A 21411-nucleotide genomic window follows, 5' to 3' on the forward strand; every position below is an offset into this window, starting at 1 on the left:
GATCATCTTCCTATAAATTTATGGGGACGAGATGTCCTAGATCAATTAGGTTTGACTTTAACAAATAACATCAATCCTAATGCACCCACTACTAGGGCTAGACAAGGCTTTAGGAAAGAAAAAAGATTAGGAAAACAAGGGCAAGGTATAGCAGCACCAGTACAAATAGATCAAGGAACAGACAGACATGGGTTGGATTTTCAGAAAGGGCCACTGAGACAATCAAAATTACTTGGAAATCAGAAAGACCAGTGTGGGTTCCTCAGTGGCCCCTGACTAAAGAAAAGACACAAGTAGCCCATGATCTGGTCAAACAACAATTAGCGGAAGGACATATACAACCTTCCATATCTCCCCATAATACTCCCATTTTTGTCATCAAAAAGAAGTCTGGTAAATGGAGATTATTGCAAGATTTAAGAGCCATTAATAATGAGATGGTTATTATGGGACCTGCTCAATCAGGGATTCCTCAATTGTCTGCTTTGCCAAAAACCTGGCATGTTTTAGCTATAGATATTAAAGATTTTTTTTTTCAATTCCAATTCATCCCGAGGATAGTCCACGTTTTGCATTTACTATCCCTGCACTAAATCATGAAGGTCCTGATCAGAGATATGAATGGAAAGTACTCCCTCAAGGGATGGCTAACAGTCCAACCATGTGTCAAATATATGTTAACAAAGCAATCCAGCCACTTAGAAATCAAAATCCTGAACTACAAATATTTCACTATATGGATGATGTATTATTGGCACATAAAGATAAAAACATATTGCTGGAATGTTATGCCACACTTACAAACTTGTTAAAAAATTATAATCTAGAGATAGCAATAGATAAAGTACAATTAAATTTTCCAATTAATTATTTAGGAGTTCTATTATCCTCAACCATGGTCCGTCCACCAAAAATTCAAATACGAGTAGATCAACTCAAATCACTTAACGACTTTCAAAAGTTATTGGGAGACATAAATTGGATAAGGCCTTATCTAGGTATACCAACAGGAGAGTTGGGACCTTTATTTGATATTCTAAAAGGTCCCTCAGATCCAAATTCACCCCGCATGTTAACTCCTAAAGCAAGAAAGGCATTAAAAATTATTGAAACATATATGGAAAATATGCATTCGGATAGAATTGATATAAGTTTGCCTTTATTATTTATTGTACTACCAACAAAAAATATTCCTACAGGAGTATTTTGGCAAGAGGGTCCATTATTATGGATACATTTATCTTATTCTCCTAACACTATTCTTACTAGGTATCCTGAGGCTGTAGGACAATTAATACTCAAAGGAATAAAAGCAGCGAAGGGAGTGTTTGGAATTTCTCCCAATAAAATTATTACTCCATATACTATGGATCAAATTGATGAGTTAGCTAATGAGTTAAATACTTGGGCAATAATCATGTGTAAATCTAATATTTCATTTGATAATCATTTACCATCTAATCCTTTGTTGTCTTTTTGGCCTAAGCATCCTGTAGTTTTTCCTAAAATGACAAGAAAAACACCTATCATGAATGCTCCAAATATTTTCACTGATGGGTCAAATAATGGTACAGCAGCAGTAGTTACCCCTGATCAAACTTTTACATTTTTAGTACCCAAACAGTCAGCTCAAAAGGTAGAGCTTAATGCAGTTTTACAAGCTTTTTTGATGTTTAAAGATTCTGTATTTAATTTATTTTCTGATAGTCAGTATGTAGTTAATGCTATAGTATCTCTTGAAGATGCTGGTAGGATTTCCCCTTCTTCTACTGTTTTCTCTTTGTTTTCCACTATACAAAGTCTAATCTGGGACAGAAAAGATCCATTCTTCATAGGACATATTAGGGCACATACAGGATTGCCTGGAGCCCTTAGTTTAGGCAATGATTTAGCAGATAAAACTACACATGACATACATATTTTCTCTACATTTGAAGAAGCTACAAATTTTCATAAAAGGTTTCATGTTAATGCTAATACTTTACAAAAGCATTTTAAAATAACTAAGGAACAAGCCAGACATATAATAAAACAATGTCAAAATTGTGTGACATTTTTACCACAAGTTAATCTTGGAGTCAATCCTAGAGGACTGATACCTAACCATATTTGGCAGATGGACGTCACACACTTGCCAGAATTTGGAAAATTAAAATATTTGCATGTTACAGTTGATACTTCTTCTGGATTTTTGATGGGCTCCCTTCATGCCGGAGAAAAAACTAAAGATGTTATAGCTCATTGCTTACAAAATTTTGCCACTGTGGGCGTTCCTAAACAGTTAAAAACCGATAATGGTCCTGGCTATACCTCTACCTCTTTTAAACAATTTTGCTCATCATTTGGTATTACTCATATAACAGGAATCCCATACAATCCACAGGGAAAAGGCATAGTTGAAAGAGCTCATCAAACTATTAAAACATACTTATTAAAGCAAAAAGAGGGAATTGGAAAGGGGTATATATCCCCCAAAGATAAACTTAAAATAACGCTTTTTACTCTAAACTTTTTAAATTTGGATTCATCAGGACTTAGTGCTGAGGAAAGACATATGTATCCAAAAAATGTACATAAGCCTAAAGTACTTTGGAAAGATATTCTAACAGGACAATGGAAAGGTCCTGACCCAGTGATTGTCTGGAGTCGGGGGTCTGTTTGTGTTTTTCCACAGGGAGAACAGCAGTCCATTTGGATTCCAGAGAGATTAACTAAAACAGTCTCTACAGATCGAAAAGAAGATGATTTGACTCAAATCCATAACAGCTGATATCCAGAACTCCAGCTTGGCCATTCTTACATCTGCGACAGTGATTAACCAGGATGCTTTTTTCAATAGCTATTTTATTATTGCATTTTTCCACATCATAAGGTTCTATTTTTATTTTTTGAGCTCATACAAACCTAGGTTAATGTTTTTCTGATCAGTTTTATTTTTTGACTGTGGAGTTTTTAAACATTGCAATGGAGATTTCACCTAGGTAAAGCTACAAGGCCTTTACTATTTTCTTATGTGTTGTACATTTGTGTACACTCTTGTGTTTTGTGTTGTATGTCTGTATGTGCGTATGTCCATATTTCTTATATGAGGAGCGCTCATGAAAAAATGGATCCGAATTATTATTATTTTTATTCACGTGATTTAAATGGTTTAATTTAAATTAGGTAAACAGCTGTTAAGGATTGTTTTTAAAGTAGGTTAACAGATCTGTTTGTTTACTTTCACCTTTCCTTTTCATTATATTTAATAATTCTTTTCAGGATAATGTCTCTTTAGCATCATTGCCAGAATTCCTATCTCCATCCCAGTGCCAGTGAAGAACTCAACAAGTAATGCTCAATCAAAGAGTCAACTTACTTTGGGAGGAAACGGATTTTGGGAGGAAATGGACATATTGATAGATTCCTCTGCTTTGAACTGCTTGCAGAACTTGCCTGGACTATGTAACTATCGTTTGGTGCAGCGAATTGTGGTAATGCTGGCTTATCTTTGCTGATGGTGTCACTAGTGATGCAATTTTTATTTCCTTGCCAGCACACCCCATGTTAATTGTGGTAGTGCTGACATATCTTTGCTGATGGTGTCACCAGTGATGCAATTTTTTCCCAAGGAGCCGTCAATTGGCTTGGTGTCATGGCATTTCTGTATCCTCCTCCCTTCTGCTAGTGATGGTCTAAAATTTGGGGGCCAATGGCTTATGCTGGACCGGTAGTCAGTGACGGGTATGATCCAATTGCAGTGGTATCAACCTAAGACAGGAGGCTGACGCCTAAAGGTCAGTTTTCCGATGACGGGTAAGAACCATATGTTGAATTGGACAACCTACCAGGCACGGTCCATAAGCCACATTAACCTCACTCCCCCACTGGCACCAAGGCCAAATTTGGGGGCCAACAGAGGTGAGGCAAAGAACCTCACCCCCCCACTGGTGCATAGACCTATCCACAAGTATGGCTGTATGCTGGACCGGTAGTCAGTGACGGGTATGATTCAATTGCAGTGGTATCAACCTAAGACAGGAGGCTGACGCCTAAAGGTCAGTTTTCCGATGACGGGTAAGAACCATATGTTGAATTGGACAACCTACCAGGCACGGTCCTTAAGCCACATTGCTTGTTGTTTAATTAATCAGAAGGGGGGAGATGCTGGGAGCCATTAGCCAAGTAGGTATGACAATTTCCTTGCCAGCGTACCCCATGTTGCTGACATGTTGCAGCGACATTGAATGTAGGTGACCTTGCTCAAGGACCAAGGCAGATTAGGGTGTTCCCGGTTTTAAGATAATCGTGTTTAGGGCGTTCCCAGTTTAGGTTCCAGGTTTAAGGTTTAAGATTATTCCTCCCGGGAATAGGGCGTATCCTGCTGCCTGAGTTCCCCTTGAGTTCTCACGGGATTCAGACAGTATATTTTGGAGATAGATGCCCAGTGGAGGTGGATTTGGGCAGAGAACGTGGATTTGGGCAGAGAACGTGGATTTCCCCAGAACGTGATTGTAGACGGCTGGTGTGAGTTCGGGAATAAAGAGTTGCTGTTTGAATCTACAAGCTGTGTGGTGGCTCGTGATTTTGTGCCCAGCCAGACTGTGGCAGTGACCCACAAACACAGGAGGCCACTGTCCAAATAATCACAGGGTCTCTGGGAGACTCAAAGTCTTCTCCTTCAGGGAGGGAGAGGGTGGGGCCTGGTGAGTCACACCTTCCACAGCCCATAGTCACAACCCTGAGAAAAACCAGCTTTTCAAGTTCAGACCCTTTCCTGCCTGGTGGACTGGACCCTCACTTATCACAGAAGCTACCACAACCCAGTCACCCTGGCAACCAAACACCAAGACCACCAAAAGAAAGCTTGATGAAGACGTCAAAGGGTGACAAACAAAATGAGGGGGCAGAAAATTGAGGCATATTCAGGGACATACTGTCCTCAGTGAGCACCTCTTCATCTCTTGGAGAAAGAGTAAAAGTGTCTTTGGCTGCTCAATTGGAACTTAGTCTTGTTTCTGCTTCCAAAATTCCAAGAAGGAAAAACAATCCAGTCTATAAGGTCAAAAACTGGTGATGTTTGTTCTTTCAGGAATATACTTTGGAAGCAGAAAGTTTGGACATTCCCAGATGCCTGGGAACAAGGAGCATGGAGTCCACTCAGAGCACCAGTGAGCTCCTTCCAAAAAGAGGAGAGTTCCCCAGGGGTCCAGGGAGCTCTTCCCGGTTCCCAGTAACCCCTCCCAGGGCTGGCTCAGCTCCAGCAGGATTCCTGGGTTTCATTCTGGGGAGGGTCTCACAGGGAGCCACAGTTGCCCATTCACCCTCAGCCTGGCCACACCCTTAATCCTTTGCATATTCACACCTGGGTTCCCCTGAAGCCTTGCAATCCCATTCAGGGAGCTCTGGTTTGCTTCCACTACTCCCACCCTGGGGCTGGTGACTTGTGGGGTGGAAAGGAGGAAATGAGAGGTGGGGTGGGGACTGCACAGGCCAAGGAGGTCTGGGAGGCACAGGGCTGAGAAGGGCTATGGTGGCAGAGGAGCCTGTGTCACCTTCTCCCACCTCCTTTCCCAGGTCTGTGATGTTGTCCTGGCTCTTCCCTAAAGGTATCTGCCCTCAGGGCAAAGGTGACCTGCCCCTAGGTCCTCAAAATGCAACCTGAGTCCCAGGAGTGAGTGTTAACTGGGGGATGATGGAAGTGCACACCCTCAGCCCTCCCAGGACCCCCTGAATCAGAGTGTGCCTCCCAGCTCAGGGGATGTGGGTGCACAGCAAGTGGAGGAGCCCTGGGGAGAGTCTCTACCTGTCAAAGGCTGAAGGACCTTTTTACTTTGAAAATTTGCTGTGCAGTAGGAACCTCAGAAATTGGAGTCAGAGAGGCCCTGAGTAAATCCTGGTTCTCTTCTCCTGAACAAATCTCCTGATGCAACCTCCACATCTCAAACACCAAGTGGGTACACTGGAAAGGATGCCAGTCACACTGGCCTCTCACAAGCACAGAGGTGAGATGAACTGAGCACCAGGTGGGAACCTGGCAAACACCAAGTGCTTCTCACAAGCAAAATTAAAACACAACTACAAAATCATCATGGTTCAAGATGTAAATGAGCCAAAATTCAATGTCATTGTGAAAATCTTCATGAATCCAGAGTGTTAATCCAGAAATGAATCAAGAAAATTACCAAGGACAATGAATCAGGGACAATGACCAAATTTGGGGATGAAGATATTACAGGTATAGGGCCTTCAGGGAAACTGAGGCACAGGAAAGACTCCCTTCAAAACCTGACTCTGTGATCATGTCAGAAAGGTTTCAGACATGTCAGTCAGAGTAACAGGCATGAGTTCACTGAAGGGTTAGGAAAACAAGGAAGGGGAAACTCTCAAGTGAGAGACTTTGTCCACTCAGAGGAGAGAGACAGTGTACCATTCCTGCACTCCAGTTTTATTGGGGTCCCAGAGAAGTTTCCAGAAAGTCCAGCCCAGGTCTGCCTCTTGACTTTAGATTGAAAACAGGGTGACCTCAGACTTTCAGGTTCCCACTGTCATGGCAACCCTATGTTACCTTGACCCATGCTGACCAGGTCTAATTGCAGTCTTCACTACACATTCTTACAGGTTTATGGTTAGGAGACATTTTCCTTATCATTCAGAATCTGGTATGGAAAAAGGGTCACAAAAGTCACTCCCTTCAAAGTGTCTTGGGTTCCTCTCATTAATGCTAATTCCTACCTGCATTTCCATGCAGATAAGAGGTAGTTTGCTGAGGAATCCACACTTTCTGTCCACTTAGGCCTGGCAGGGCTGCAGGGAAATTGCTTTTTGGTAAAGAATGCTTGTGCAGTGAGCACAGTGGGCCTATTTTATACTTATTCTCTTAAACTTGTGTTCCAACCATACTCATCTATCTGTTCCCTAATAAAGGACAGAAAAAGACAACATGATCCCATGTAAGCCTGTGGTGCAATATGGGAGAGAAAATACCAAACCACACTGAACTCAGCCTTTGATGCCATCCAGGAAGATACAGTGGTTCACACCAAGAGCCCAGAGAGAGCTGGGGGATTCTAGATAAAATGCTGATAGCACTATGTGAACTAACAACAAGCTACAGAAGCAGAACTCAGAGAGGGGCTTCTTCCAGTGAGGCCCTGGTTCGAGCTGGTGGGTGATGTCTGCACACCTGTGTGTGGGTGACAGGCCCTGTGTTGTTCTCTCATAAACAGGTTTCAGAAGGCCAGCCCTGCTAGGATGCTGAGACCTCCAGGCTGAGACCAGTTCTGCTCCACAGCTCAGAGGCCAGCAGTGGCCCCACTGCAGCTGACCCTGAGGCTGGATGCTGGGCAGTCCAGGGCCTCACTCCTTGCCCCCCTTTCTGTTCCCCAGCAGCAGCCTTCTCAGTGCCCCGTTCACCTCCTTGTTTCTGAGGGTGTAGATCAGGGGGTTCAGGAGGGGGGTGACGATGTTGTAGAAGAGGGTGAAGAACTTGCCCTGGTCCTGGGAGGACCTGCTTCCTGGCTGCATGTACATGTAGATGATGTTCCCATAGAACAGGGAGACCACAGTGAGGTGGGAGCCACAGGTGTTGAAGATTCTGTGTCTTCCTGAGGACGACTGGATTCTGAACACCGCCCTGACGATGTGGCCATAGGACACCAAGATGAAGACCAGGGGAGACAGCACGATGCCCACGGCCAGGACAAAGACAGTGCCTTCTATGGCAGCCGTGTTGACGCAGGCCATGTAGATCAGGGCTGGCATCTCACACAGGAAGTGGTCCACCTTGTTGTGCCCAGAGCAGGGTAATCGTAGGGTCACTGGAGACATAACCAAGGAGTTGGCCATTCCACAGCTCCAGGCCACTGACACCAAGCCCAAGCAGAGTTGTGGATGCATAATAGTCATGTAGTGCAGGGGCTTGCAGACGGCCACGAACCTGTCATAGGCCATGACGGCCAGCAGTAGACACTCCACTCCACCCAGGCCCAGGAACAGGAAGAGCTGGACCACACAGCCCACATAGCTGATGGTCTTGTCACGGCCACTCAGGTTGTGGAGCAGCTGGGGGATGGAGCTGGTGGTGAAGCTGAGGTCCAGGAAGGACAGGTGGGTGAGGAAGAAGTACATGGGCGTGTGGAGCCGGGACTCCAGCCGAGACACCAGGATGATGGTGCTGTTGCCCACCAGGGTCAGCAGGTAGGCTACCAGGATGACCACAAAGAGGACCCTCTCCAGGTGGGGGCGGTCAGAGAAACCCAGGAGGATGAAGTGGCTCTGGGTGCTACCATTGGTCCCATCCATCTCTACTGCACCTGAGGAGAGGTGTCAACACCAGTAGTGGCACCTGCTGATGCTGGAATATGGACTCCTAGCCAGGCTTAGAGGAGCACAGAGCAGGTTTTTTTTACTCACCTAAGCCCTAAACACTGGTGTGGAGGCTCTGCTATGATTATTATCTCCAAATTATAGAAAAGGAAACTGAGGCACCGGTGTGATAAGTAAATGTCACATGTGGAGAGGCAGAGCTGGTCTGCCCCAGGGAACGTGCCTGACATCATCTGTATCCACCCCTGTGCTCTGTCATTCCAGAGAGGAAAGGCACACACCTGCCGAGCTCCAACCTCTGCTTCTTCCAGAGTCACAAGTTTCTGAGCTCAGAGGCACAAAAGAACACTCCAAAGAACCCCCTGTCAAGATTTAGGAAATAGCAAAGGCAGCTCATCCTTGAACATCACGGGTTTGAACTACATGGGTAAACTTCTACAAAAATCTTTTTTTTTTTTTTTTTTTTTTTTTTAGTAAATGCATTGGAAACATGTTTGGAGATTTGCAAGCATTTGATAAAACTTGAAGAAAAAGCATGTGACTATAAATACCCCCCAAATTTAAGAAACATTTAGAATGTCATAAATGCATGAAATACATACTGGTAATGCTACATTTTTATCATTTACTAACATAAATTATACATAAATATTATATAAAATTAAAATGTATCAATATTTTCACAAACAGAGACCATACAACCTGCCACTTGCAAAGGAGAGAAATAGAAACCAAAGCAAACTGTATCAGGCATCATCACTGCAGGAGAGGAACTCAGGGAGCCTGACTCTGGGCAATGATCTCAGCCACCCCTGGTGTGGGGAAAAAAATGTGTCCTTCTCCTCCCTTAATAAATGGGGACAGAATTCAAAGCCCTGGAACATGTGTGGTGGTTACCTGGTTAGGTTTCTGACTCCCACCAGGAAAAACAGACCCCTAGGAGCACCAGCAGTCCTGACTCCTGTGACCCTCTCCCCACCGGGCAGTGGAACTCACCTATAGACCCCCAGAGAAAGGGCACCCTGCACATGGAACCTTACCTGGAGGAGGTAATGATGTGCTGAGAGGAGCTTCCTGGGTCCTCAATTCTAGGGAGCCCCTCACCCTCTTCACCCAGTGCACATATTGCTTCCTTTTTAGGTGAAATTCTAAACCATAGCTCCCATGAAAGGAAACCAAAACTGACACAGATTCTATGGTTTCACATTCACCATCATCCTAGGTCAGACACAGTACCTCCAACACGGAAGTGAACAGTAGTCACCGTTCTGATCCATTAGGTCATGGCTCAGACTCTCAGTCTGAGTGGAACAAATTAAAATGACACCCACTTAAAGCCTGTGACCAGCACCGCAGAGCTTGGACAGGGAGTAAGACACAATTTTAATACTTCAGCAGGCCACGGTAGAGTTGGACAAGCTGAGCACTGAAGACCTCACAAACTGACAGCCAATAAGTGATTGGCATTGTAGTGAAGGGTCTAAAGAGAGCCTCGGCTGATGCTCCTACTATCACACACATTGTGTATGCTGACCTCCCAAGCTCCAAATTCTGCTTTTCCTAGAAATCCCTTTCCTATTGATTTAGGCCCTTAGGTAGTTGGTTGCAGCCAGGGTGCTGGTACAGTGGACAGAGCCAGCACTCACTGTGGTGTCTTCTGCCTCCCTGATGTCACCAGTCGGTTGAAAGTAGCTGGGACAATGGTACAGTGCACAATTCCTAGACCTGCCAGGGAGCAGAAAAACACACAAAATAATTTATTTTAGCAAAACTGGGTAAAAATCCCATGGTGTTGGCTATTTTGAGAATGTTGACCTATACTACAACATTGCCTTTTTCCAAGAGCATTGCTGAATGTATTGAAACATAAAGTGCACTTGTGAATTTTGAGGTCAAATTCAGAGGAAAAAGGCATGCTTGACACACAGATGAGAATGCAATGGCCCTCAGGGCATGCCACCTCAGGTGGAGGCCACACTGTCTAACAAGCCCTGATCTGTCACACTGTGGAGCCTGTGCCCACTGAGCAAAATTAACTCTATGTGGCACCAGATAAATATAAGATTCTTGCCTTGATGTCCTTTCTGCAGATGTCACTAGATACCTGGGTAATGAGCACAGCTCATTAGAGTCAGAATCCAGGCAAAGAGGTAAGCACACAGGCAAAAAGATGTACACTAGGTAAGCACTCACATCACACACCTACCTGGAAAGAACAGATGAGGTGTGCTCACATCCTCTTCTCAGCTTGACATTGGGTTCACTTGGCTGGGCAGACACTGCCTAGCAGCTCAGTGGCTGATTGAGGGCATATACCTCCCTGCCTGCACCAAGCCACAACTTTGGACAAGAAGATGAGGTCTGGAAAGATCTCTTCTTCCAGACAAGTGGCATACCGGTTGTCTTTCACTTTATAAAATGCTCAATTTAAAAATTACAGCAATAGATTTATATAAGTGCTTTCAAAAACTCTTCCAAAATTTTTTGTAGAAATGGAATATTTAAGATATTGGAGATTGGTTTGCAGAAATGCACAAGGATTCCCTGCCACCTCACATGGAGGTGGTGGTTAGAAAGTCCCAGAACTTCTTTGAAAAGCTTTTAATTAAAATTATACAATTTGTCAATCATGCATGTTACAAAGATATGAAAGGAGAAACACATCTCTAAGCCATCAAGCTATTTCTTAGGAACACCTGAAACAGACAACCTAAAAAATCTCTGAGTTGAACACTTTTTAGTAGTATTTTTCACACTGTGACTTTATAAGATCATTGCTTTTGGGCTCCAGGCAGTAACCTCTTAATCACTTAGCCTTAAAACAATCCGTGCAAAATAGAATTCAAACAAAAGAGTGTGATTTTTCTGGGCCATTTAAAGACTCTGGTGCCTCACTTTCAATGGGATGGCTTCCTGGTGAAGGCTGAGCCTCACTGGGCTCCTTCTCCTGCACTCCTGGGAAAACATGGTCTCTCTAGTCCACAATGAAACACCCAGTACACACAAAAAGTGACACTTCACTAGCAACCACTGTCTGCACTTCAAAAAATATGGTCAAATTCAGTTTCATTCAAAATGAATGAGTAAAATATACTTGTTCCAAGGAAAAGTAGAATTTTTTAACTGACAACTTAAAAAAAAATTCTTATGCTATTGCACACTTAAGATTTGCACATAGATTGACTCAATGTTTAACTGATGGTGTATAATCTTTGCAAACCACACAATTATGATGTAGCAAGGATGTACATAACACAGGGTATGGTCTGTGTCACATACTACAACATTTATACCCCAAAGAATCTTTAAAAAGATTGCAGTGACCATTCACAGTTGGAGACTCTGAGGTCTAAAGGGCACAGGTGCAAGGCAAGATGGTTGCCACTGACTCTCTCTGTCCAAGTTCACGGGGCAGCCCTAGGACCCTTCACTGTGCTCAAACAACCTTGCTGGGTGCAGAAGGTTTATCCCATCCAGGAACTATAATGTGAGGTTAAATGTCCACAGTCAGGCTCCGACCTCATTCCATGAGAGGATGGAAGACACGTTCTGCTCAAGAGTGACAACCAGAATGTGCAGGGATCCCAGGGGCAGGCTGAGGTGGGCTGCAGTGAGAGGGGTTTATGCTCCTCTGCAGATCAGGCCTGCATGCTCCCCAGGTGACTGTGTGCCTCTCATGTCACTTCCCCTACACTAGCAGAGGTTCTGTAGCTTCAAATGTCACCTCTCAGTGTTCTGTACAGCATTTTTAATAGTGTCAGCAGAAAGAAAACTGTTCTCAGACAGTACCCAGTGTAAGTTTCACAGGTAAATCACCAATGGGGACATTTTTGATAAGGTTAAAGGACAAACCAACATTTTGAGAAGCTGAGGCATATTTGGGGTGTGGTATTGTCCTTAAGAAAAGGGGAAAAAAAGATATGGCTTGGGAGGCTTGGAGATGCCAGGTGCCCTGGTTTGAGCTCTGGGTCCCCATCTGCTTCTGGCTTTCTATGCCACACATTTTTGCTGTGTTGAGCATTTTCTTCTTCTGCTTCCCCACTGACACTGTGTGGGAAAAAGATTTCAAGGTAACAACATACAAACAGAAGCACCCTAATTAGGAGGGTTATGAGAACATTACCTTGAAGCACTGCTTGTGATAGGAGAGCTGCTCTCCACCTGTGGATCTTGGAGGGAGCTGGGTGTGAGTGCCAGAGCTGGACAATGCCCCCCCCTGGGTGGGAGTCCTCTGTCCCTGCTGCCTCACTACACATTTCTTCCTTCCTTTCCCCTGTGCCTGGTGACAGCACCTACCCCTCAGCTGGTAGGCACAGAGGCAGATGACTCACAGTCTAGCAGGAAAGGAGCCCCAAGGCGTGTACAGGGCTGAAGGCTGCCCTCTGCATTCCTCCCAGGTGGCCTCAAGCCCTTTGCACTTATCCCTTATCCCAGCTTGACCCAGTTCCTCTAAAGATTCAAAACCCATCTTCAGACATAGCCACTCCCCGCCCAGCATTCCCACCTGGTCAGTGTCATGGCGAGACTCCTCCCAGTTGGAAGATGGCCCTGGCCGTGGCTCTTTGTCCCTCACCTGGCACCCACCCATTTCCCTCCCTGGGCAGCCTCTGGGCCCACACATAGGGGCACAAGCCCTCATAGAGGCCTGGAAGAGAGCCCAAGACTGTCTTCCATATATCTTTCAAATTCTGTTACTTTTGATCAAGTTTAATAAAGAATTTACACCAAGTTAGGAGAATGGATTCTGATTATCAGGGTCACAGAGCTTCCTGTCAGGCCTCCTGAGACATCACAGGCACCTCTGTTCCTTAATCAAGGATAATTTAAGGAGTAGTATTGCTTCAAAGTGAAATTCAAAAGCAAACAACACAGCCTGAGCATGATGTGAGACCAAGTGGGATTTCAACCCCGGTGTTCCAGAGTCTGGTCACCCTCAACCTTGGCCTTGCAAGTCAGTTCTCTCTCATTCTCGCTTTCACTCATTCACAACACCCACTGATGTTGAGTAAGCTCCAGGGACCAAGCGAAGCCCCTAAATATGGAGAAGTGCTTGCTGTTCCTCCCTCCAAAGACCACAGAGGACGGACAGGCACAGGGCATAGCCCCATTCCACAGAGTGAATTTGCAGTACTGTGGGGTAGATGGTGTCCATGCTGAAGGACCCCCACCTGCCAAGGCCGGCAGATGGAAAACGAGAGTGAGGATGAGGATGAGGGGTCAGGGGAGCAGTGTGGAAGGGGACAAAGCTGAGCGGAGACTCCTTGAATTACTGGAATTTGGACTGTACTTTGGAATGACTGGGTAGGACTTGAGGATATCCTGGGTGAAATCCACTTTTGGCCAACATCAACCTTATACTTACATAGTCCACCCGTCTTTACCAAAAAACTGAGTTTCTATAAAGGGATAAAATCAAAGTTACCAGAGTTGTGCTGTAAATTTTTCTGTAGCTCTAATCCCCTAGCTTCTAGTCTATCTCTCCTTGATAAGACAGTAAAAATGGCACTAACACTTTTCTTCTCTCTATAAACTTGCGCACATACATAAATTAGGTCATGTTCAGCACCAAATATTATGTTCTCCTCAGGTTTTTTGCCTCCAGAAAAAGAGAAAGAATTTGTAAGGACAGTTATTGAAACTGTCAGATTCTCCAATAGCTTTGAACTGGGGATTTAAACAATTCTCTTATTGGATTTCTCCCCACATTTTATTTAGTGCAAACAGAGAACTTACATAATCCACAAATATTAGATGATCATGTAAAATGTTGCCGCAACAGTTTCATTTTAATATTTTTTTACTGTATAATAGATATACAGAATAGTGAGGGGCAGGCTGAAATTTTCATACATGTACAGAATATAATTTGCTACATTTCAGTCCCAGTACATCTTCTTTTCCTCCCTCCTGCTTGTCCTCTTCCCCTTCCTCTAGTCTACTGGTCTTCCTTTCATTTATTGATTGGTTGACTGGTTGATTGTGCTTTATACATACATAAAGGCATTATTCATGGAGATGTGTTCGTACATCCACCTCCCACAATTTGGTCAGTTTTATTTCCTAGTTCCTCCCTTTCCCATTCCACTTCCCTAACCTTCATCCCCTTTGTCTCCCACTGATTTCCCCTCTCTTTTCAGGGAGTCATCTCTCTATTTTTTTTTACTTCACTCTGACTTCAGCATATGAGAGAAAACACCCACCCTCAAGTATCAGAGTCTGCCTTATTTCAGTTTGCATGGTAGTTTCAGGTATATGCATTTACCAAGTAAAATAATTTCATTCTTCTTTATGCTGAACAAAGCCACATTTTCTCTATGCAGTTGTTTGTTCATGGGCCCCTGTATAGGGTTCCCAAACTAGACTTTTGTGAATTGTGCTGCCTTGCACATTGATAGGCATGTATCACCGCATCGTCATTTTAGTTCTTTTGCATAAATACCGAGAAGTGGGACAACTGGGTAATACGATGGTTTCATTCCTATACTTTTGAGGAATCTCCATGCTTTTTCCAAAAGTGGTTGTACTAATTTGCAGTCCCTCCAAAATGTATGAATTTACTTTTTTCCCTACCTTCTCACCAAAAATTATTGTTGTTCATATTTTGGGTGATTGTTATATAGTCTTGATTTGCATTTCCCTGATTACTATGGATTTCTTCTGGTAGAGTTTCTTGTGTCTTCTAAGTGTAAGAAGATGTCCTCAGCAAAGAGAGATACATTCCCTTCTTCCTTACCTAGTTATATCTCTTTAATGACCTTCTCTTGCCTCAGCTACAGTTTTAAAAACTATATTGAATAAGAGTGACAGTGGACATCCTTGTCCCATTCTTTATTTTAGAGGAGATGTGTTTGTTTTTTCTCCATTCTAGATGATAATGGCTTTGAATATGTCATATAGAGCTCTTAAAATTACAGTCAGTTTCTTCTATCCCTAGTTTCTCCAGTGTTTTAACCTTTATGGGTGCTACATTTTGTCAAAGGCTTTGCCTATATCTATTTAGATGATCATGTGATTGTTGTCATTAATTCAGTTGATGTTATGAATTAAATATATTGACTGTGTATATTGAACCAAACTTGCATTCTTGAGATGAAACCCACTTGATCGTGGTGCAATATCTCCTAATGTGATTTTGAAGGCAGTCTGCTGATATTTTTAAGGATTTTAGTTTCTATGTTCTCTGGGTACATTAATCTATACTTTTCTTGATGTATCTTTGTCTGGTTTAGATATCAAAATGACACAGAGTTTATAGAATGAATTTTTCGAGTCTTCCCACTTTTTATATTTAATGGAATAACTTGAGGAAGATTGGCATTGGGTTTTCTTTAAAGGTCTAGTAGAACATGACTGAGAATCCATCTGAACGAGGGCAGTTCTTCATTGGAATGTTTTTAATTGCTATTTCTGTCTCATGGCTTGATATTGGTCTTTTCACATTTACCATATCATTATGGTTCAATTTGGGTAGCTGACAGTGCTAAAAATTTATCAGAATATTTTTAGATTTTATCATTTATTGGAGTACAAATTTTCAAAAGAATTTCTAATTATCCTGTGGATTTCAGCAATGCCTGTGGTAATATCTCCCTTTGTAGCTCAAATTTGGTTATTTGTGTCCTTTCTGTCTCTTTGAGTTAGTAAGTCTAAGGTTTATCCATCTTCTTTAGCTTTTCAAAGAACCAATTCTGTTGCATTCATCCTTTGCATTTTTATTCTCAATTTTTTGAATTATGGTTATCTTCTTAATTATTTCTTGCCTTCCACTGGTTTTGGAACTAGCTTGCTCTTTTTTCTCTGGGTATTTGATGTGTAACATGATTATTCATCTATGATCTTTCTATCTTCTTCTTTTTTTATGTAAGCATCCAATGCTCTAAACTTTCTTATTATGACACTCATGCTGTCCCAGAGAATTTAATATATTGCATATATGTTCTAATTTGTTTCTATTTTTTCTTCTATGATCCATTCATTATTTAAATATATTGTTAACCTCCATGTGTATATCATTTCTATAATTTTTCTTGCTGTTCATTGTAATTTCATTCCTATATGATATGACGATAAGAAATATATCATTTTTTACATTTTCTAATATTTCCATTGTGACTTACTCAAATGAACACTCCTAAGTATTCCCTTCATCATGTTGATCCTTAGATCTCTAACCTAGGAAATCAGAGGATTCTGGTGAACATTACCAAATATCTCCTACAGCACTCCATCTTCTCCTGAGACTAATTCTGGGCAGCAGGCCAGAGCTGCAGAGCTGAGTGTGTTGGAGAATTTGCTCTCAGCTTGAATTGAGTCCATTTCTACATCAGCAAAGTCAGGTGTAATGGCTTAGGTTCCTGTCCCTGTGGGCTTGGACAATGGGGATCAATTAGGGTCAAAGGGAGGACATGTGAGGTTTGCTGGAGGAAGGTTGTGAACACCAAATGCAGCAGCTCAACCTTCGTTGCCCTTTGTAGAACCTGACGAAGTAAGTGTGGCATATCCTAGTTTGTTTGGGCTTTAACAATGCAATAACAAAGGAAGATGTGTGAGCAACAACATAGGGAACACTCACAAGGTGAAGAGCTTTGTGATTTCAGCATAAAGCTGATGGTAGAGGTGGGAGCAGAGAGCACTGAATGTGTTCTGAGGATTCCTTCCTGGTGCCCTTGACGTCTTGTGTCAGGAGAATTTGGTGAGAACCAGGGCTACTGCTCAGTGGCAGGACCTAGCTCCTTAGCCTGGTTAACTATGTGGGAACATTGCTGTTTAAACATTTTGAGTTCAATACACTGTCAGCGGGGATTCTTTTAATGATAAAACTACTTCTCTTAAAATACAAAATCAAGCACTTCAGACAAGGTAAGTCAAGATGATATTATTGAACTCAGTTGATTTGGGTGAAATTTAAATGAGGGAAATAGTTTGGAGATGAGTTCACACACTTTTTGTTGTACAAAGAACAGAAAAGTGGTTTGTTATGGTGTTTCCTTAATCAACTGGAAAAGCTAAGGGTGAATTTAAAGGTAAAATGAGGCCATGTGAACCTGTTAAAATTATACAACATGCTGCTCTCAAGGATTTGGAGCTTCGCTGGGACAACAAATGTCTCTGAGCCTGAGTCTTCTCAATGTTGAGCATATAGAAGGAAGAGAGGAGATGGACTCACATTCAGGACCTTCTATGTGCTGAACACACAGAGCTCACTTACTTCTGTCCTCAGAATTCTCATAGGAAAATGCTGATATTGAGTTATTTGAGGCTCAGACAAGTTGCTGGCTGTCTTGGGCTGATTCTCTAACATTTCAAAACTGTGCAATATTCATAACAATTGCAAGGTAAACTCAGGGTCCAACACTTGCTATGTTTACATGTATCAGGCTCTGTCAAATTGGATTTTCATTTTTTTCTATTTAAAAAATTCTATATATTTGAGCAATGGGCTTTGCAGGATGACTCACCTTGCAGCCACAGGAGTAGTTCTCTCCAAAGTATAATACAGCAAAAAATGTGGTGTTTAAATGATTCTGTTGTAAGAAATAAGATTCCATACCTAATTTAAAAAACAAAGTTGCTGGTAATCAATGAAAATAGTACCACCCAAAGGTTCCAGATCATAAGAGCTCAATTACAAGTTGTATAGTATCCTGAAAGTAATGATTCAGGCCCATTCTCTGAACACATGAAAATTTTTAATGTTGCAAAATTAGTTATTGTAGTAACTACCATCAAAACTATTTAATTTGTAAAGTATACATCACATAATCTAAATATAAATATAGACTACCTCCAAAAATGGCCCAAGGAAGGCATAAACAGCAGACTGAAATTAAACCTGGACTAAACAATGAAAGGCGGAAAGCACCACGAGTGGCTCTGTGCCCTCCAAGCCCGGGCTGTGTGTTAAGGATTGATTTATGAAATGATCTAGTCACACCTTGTTAGTTTGGTCGATGTTACTAATTTACTTCTGAAACTAATATTTCATTCAGTTGATGAGCAGATCTACTGAGAGCCTCTGAGCCGGAGGCAGAGACAGAGGATTCAATGGGTCCCACACTGTCCCTAAGCAGCACCCAGTTGTGCTGATGTGCCCAGGCCTCAGGATCCCTGGCATAGGTGGCTTCCTTTGTTAACCCAGGGTAGCCCAAGCTGTCCTCATTGCCCACTGCCTTGTCTCTGCCCTGGGCTCCTCCTCTCAGCTCTCTGCTCAACCAGAGTCTCCTGTGTGAGCTCCAGAAGGGGTCCTGACCCCATGCCACACCCACTGGCCTCTCACCTGGTCCAGAGCACAGTCTGAGTCCTCCCCTCCCTACACCCTTGACCTGGGGCCTGAGCTTCCAGAACTCTCTTGTCTCTGCTGCCCTGATGACCCTCCAGGACTGGTCCTGCTCTTAGTTTGTGCAGAGTGGTCCAGAGCCTGAGGGCCCCAGCAGCACCTCCTTGGAGTGGCTTCCTCAGTGTTGTTGCCCAGCTGTCCCTCTGTCCTTCCTCCCTGCTCTGTTGTTCTTGCTGTCACTAATTTGCACACACCTTGCAGCATGTGTTTGGGCTGCTGCTCTATTGTCTGTGTCACCCACTGAATACGAGCTCCAGAGTGTGGAATCTTGTGTATTTTAACCACTAAATCCTGTTGATGGCCAGCAGCACTGCCACACACAGAAGCAGTGAGCACATTTTGACTGGATGAATGGATCTCAGGGCTGGGCACATTGTGTTTTCCTTCTCTGTGAGGTCAGAGCTCTGTCTCTAGACCTGCTGGAGGCACAGGAAGCCTGACATCTCACTGCTCTGCAGGTAAAGTGATGCTGTGCTCCTGTTGGCTTCCTGACCACCACTTTTTTACTCTCAGTGCTTGTCAAACTGACAGCTTTCAAAATGTGTCCCCTCTTATGTGAAAAGCTCTCCTTGGCAATTGTATTCCTGTTTACTAACGGTATATCAAGAAATCACTGTTTTTTACTTACTGAGATGAATTATGGCAACAAACTATTGGTTGCTTTTCTTTCCTGTCAGAAAATAATTAATCCAAATTAACATCCACAGTAGCCTGTGGCAGCATCCTGATGGAAGAGCTCAAACATAAATTGCAAATCTTTCTAAGACTAGACATAGGGAGAAGTCAAACACATACCAGCGATATAAGAAATGTGACGTTCTCATTTTATGAATATTTGTGAGAATAAAAACAATGAAAACAAAATTGGCAGATCTGACATGGCACAAGGAGAAGAAGGGAGGCTGTGAATGGCTGAGAGGCACATGCACATTCCCAAAGAACAGCCTAAGCAACAATATCACTTAGGAGAGGAACTCACTCATTTTCCTCTCATTTTGGTTTCTTTACTCTAAATGATTAATAACTAATTATGGTTTTACTTTCCCTACATAATTAAGTCTGAACAAGGCAAGTGCACACATATGTAAGCTACAGTCAGGACACTGCCTCGGCTCACGTTCCTTCCTAGGTGAAGAGTTCAGCAGCAGAGCCAGCTCCTGCTTGTAACTTGGGAAACTAAAATGCAGGACAGGAAGAAACATTCTCTCCATGGCCCATGTGCCTGACCTAGAATTAGGCCTGATCCTATGGAGGACAGTAATCATTACACCAATTACTTTGAATGCTTTACTGCCCACACAGTAAATCACTCACCAGTTACTAAATGTGCTATTGTGAAATGATTAGTAATATGATACCAAATCTCTTCCAAGGCATAACTGTATTTGAGAATGTTATTCTTCACATCCATGAATTCTTCTTATTATCAGGAAATAAAAAAAAAAAACTTAGTGTCTAAATCACATTAAAACAAATGAAGTAATGAGAAGAATCTTTCATGTAAGTTATGTTACACGTCCAGGTTTCTTTTTTTTTTTTATTGTTGGTTGTTCAAAACATTACATAGTTCTTGATATATCATCTTTCACACTTTGCTTCAAGTGGGTTATGAACTCCCATTTTTAGCCCATATACAGATTGCAGAATCACATCAATTACACATCCATTGATTTACATATTGCCATACTAGTGACTGTCATTTTCTGCTACCTTTCCTATCCTCTACTATCCCCCCTCCCCTCCCCTCCCCACCCCTCTTCTCTCTCTACCCCCTCTACTGACCTTCATTTCTCCCCCTTGTATTATTTTTCCCTTTCCCCTCATTTCCTCTTGTATGTTCTTGAGAAAAGGGAAATTCCAGGTTTCTTGTATACACAAAAAGTCTGTCCCTGTATGTGCTTCCATTATCCATACCCACATTGTATTTCTGTTACTGCTCTAGTTCTAGCTTGCCATTGTGAATATAGAATTAAAAGATTGCACATGATTTAATCTGTCAACTTCATGTTATGTAATTTGCTTCCAAAAAGAAAGGGAAAATGTATATAAAAACCTTAATATTTGATATTAGTTTGTAAGGTTTTCACAATGAAAACCACATTAGGGAAGAGACAGTATCCAAAGAACATGCCACACTAAGGTTGATAATATAGGACTCATGATACCTTTACAACTTAAGAAAGATGCTTTTGAATGATGACCCACTTCTAGGACCAGCCAAACAGCTTCTGTTTAGGAGGTGAGCAGCATAGCTCTGGGAGAAGACCCTGGCTTACTCAGCTGCAGCAGTGCCAGTGGGGAGGGGAGAGCAAGCACTAAAGGTGTGGAGGAGGCGAGGTCACTGAGGATACAGACTCAAGCACACAGGGCACTTCTGTGCCTCACAGGCCATGTCTGTGGTGAACCTGAGTGCTGAGTTGGGGAGCTGGGAAAGCAGGATCCTGGCTTCCTCTGGGGCTGAACCTGGTGCATAGTCCTAGGAATGCTCCTGCCCAGCATTATCTAGGAAGGACTTCCTCAGTTCTTTCATTTGTATTTGTTGCATATGGGAGTAGAGTTTGTATTTCAATTTGAGATGGTTACCAGAAAGAACTGGGAAAGCAATTTTTAATTCCGATATCAAAATCTATTGAACAGTATTTTTTCACATATCCATTGGCCGATGTATTTCCACTATTGAGAAGTGTCTGTTTAATTCATTTGCCCATTTATTAATTGAGCTACTTTTGCTACTGTTTTGTGAGTTCTTTATGTATTCTAGATAATAA

At 42.6% G+C, this 21411-nt stretch overlaps 1 protein-coding gene and 1 pseudogene across 2 annotated transcripts; both read right to left on the bottom strand.

The window, feature by feature from the left end:
• Positions 1-21411, bottom strand: part of LOC139705830 (zinc finger protein 431-like) — a 175623-nt pseudogene that overhangs the window by 58066 nt on the left and 96146 nt on the right.
• On the bottom strand, positions 817-8283 carry LOC139705728 (olfactory receptor 2W3-like). 2 transcript variants are annotated; one of them, XM_071611923.1, is made up of 2 exons: positions 7373-8283; positions 817-823 (listed from the first exon to the last, which is right to left on the bottom strand). In XM_071611923.1, the coding sequence occupies exons 1-2, from the start codon at positions 8281-8283 to the stop codon at positions 817-819; spliced, it is 918 nt and encodes a 305-aa protein (XP_071468024.1). The 2 variants fall into 2 exon arrangements, with proteins under 2 accessions (XP_071468024.1, XP_071468023.1); XM_071611922.1 differs by lacking the exon at positions 817-823 and having other exon boundaries at positions 7339-8283.

The sequence above is a fragment of the Marmota flaviventris genome, chromosome 5 (genome assembly GCF_047511675.1).
Source record: "Marmota flaviventris isolate mMarFla1 chromosome 5, mMarFla1.hap1, whole genome shotgun sequence".
NCBI classification, from domain to species: Eukaryota; Metazoa; Chordata; class Mammalia; order Rodentia; family Sciuridae; genus Marmota; species Marmota flaviventris.

Bases quoted from the DNA above. Each gene is read 5' to 3' on its own strand.
- LOC139705728 (XM_071611922.1), bottom strand. From the start codon at position 8,283: ATGGATGGGACCAATGGTAGCACCCAGAGCCACTTCATCCTCCTGGGT.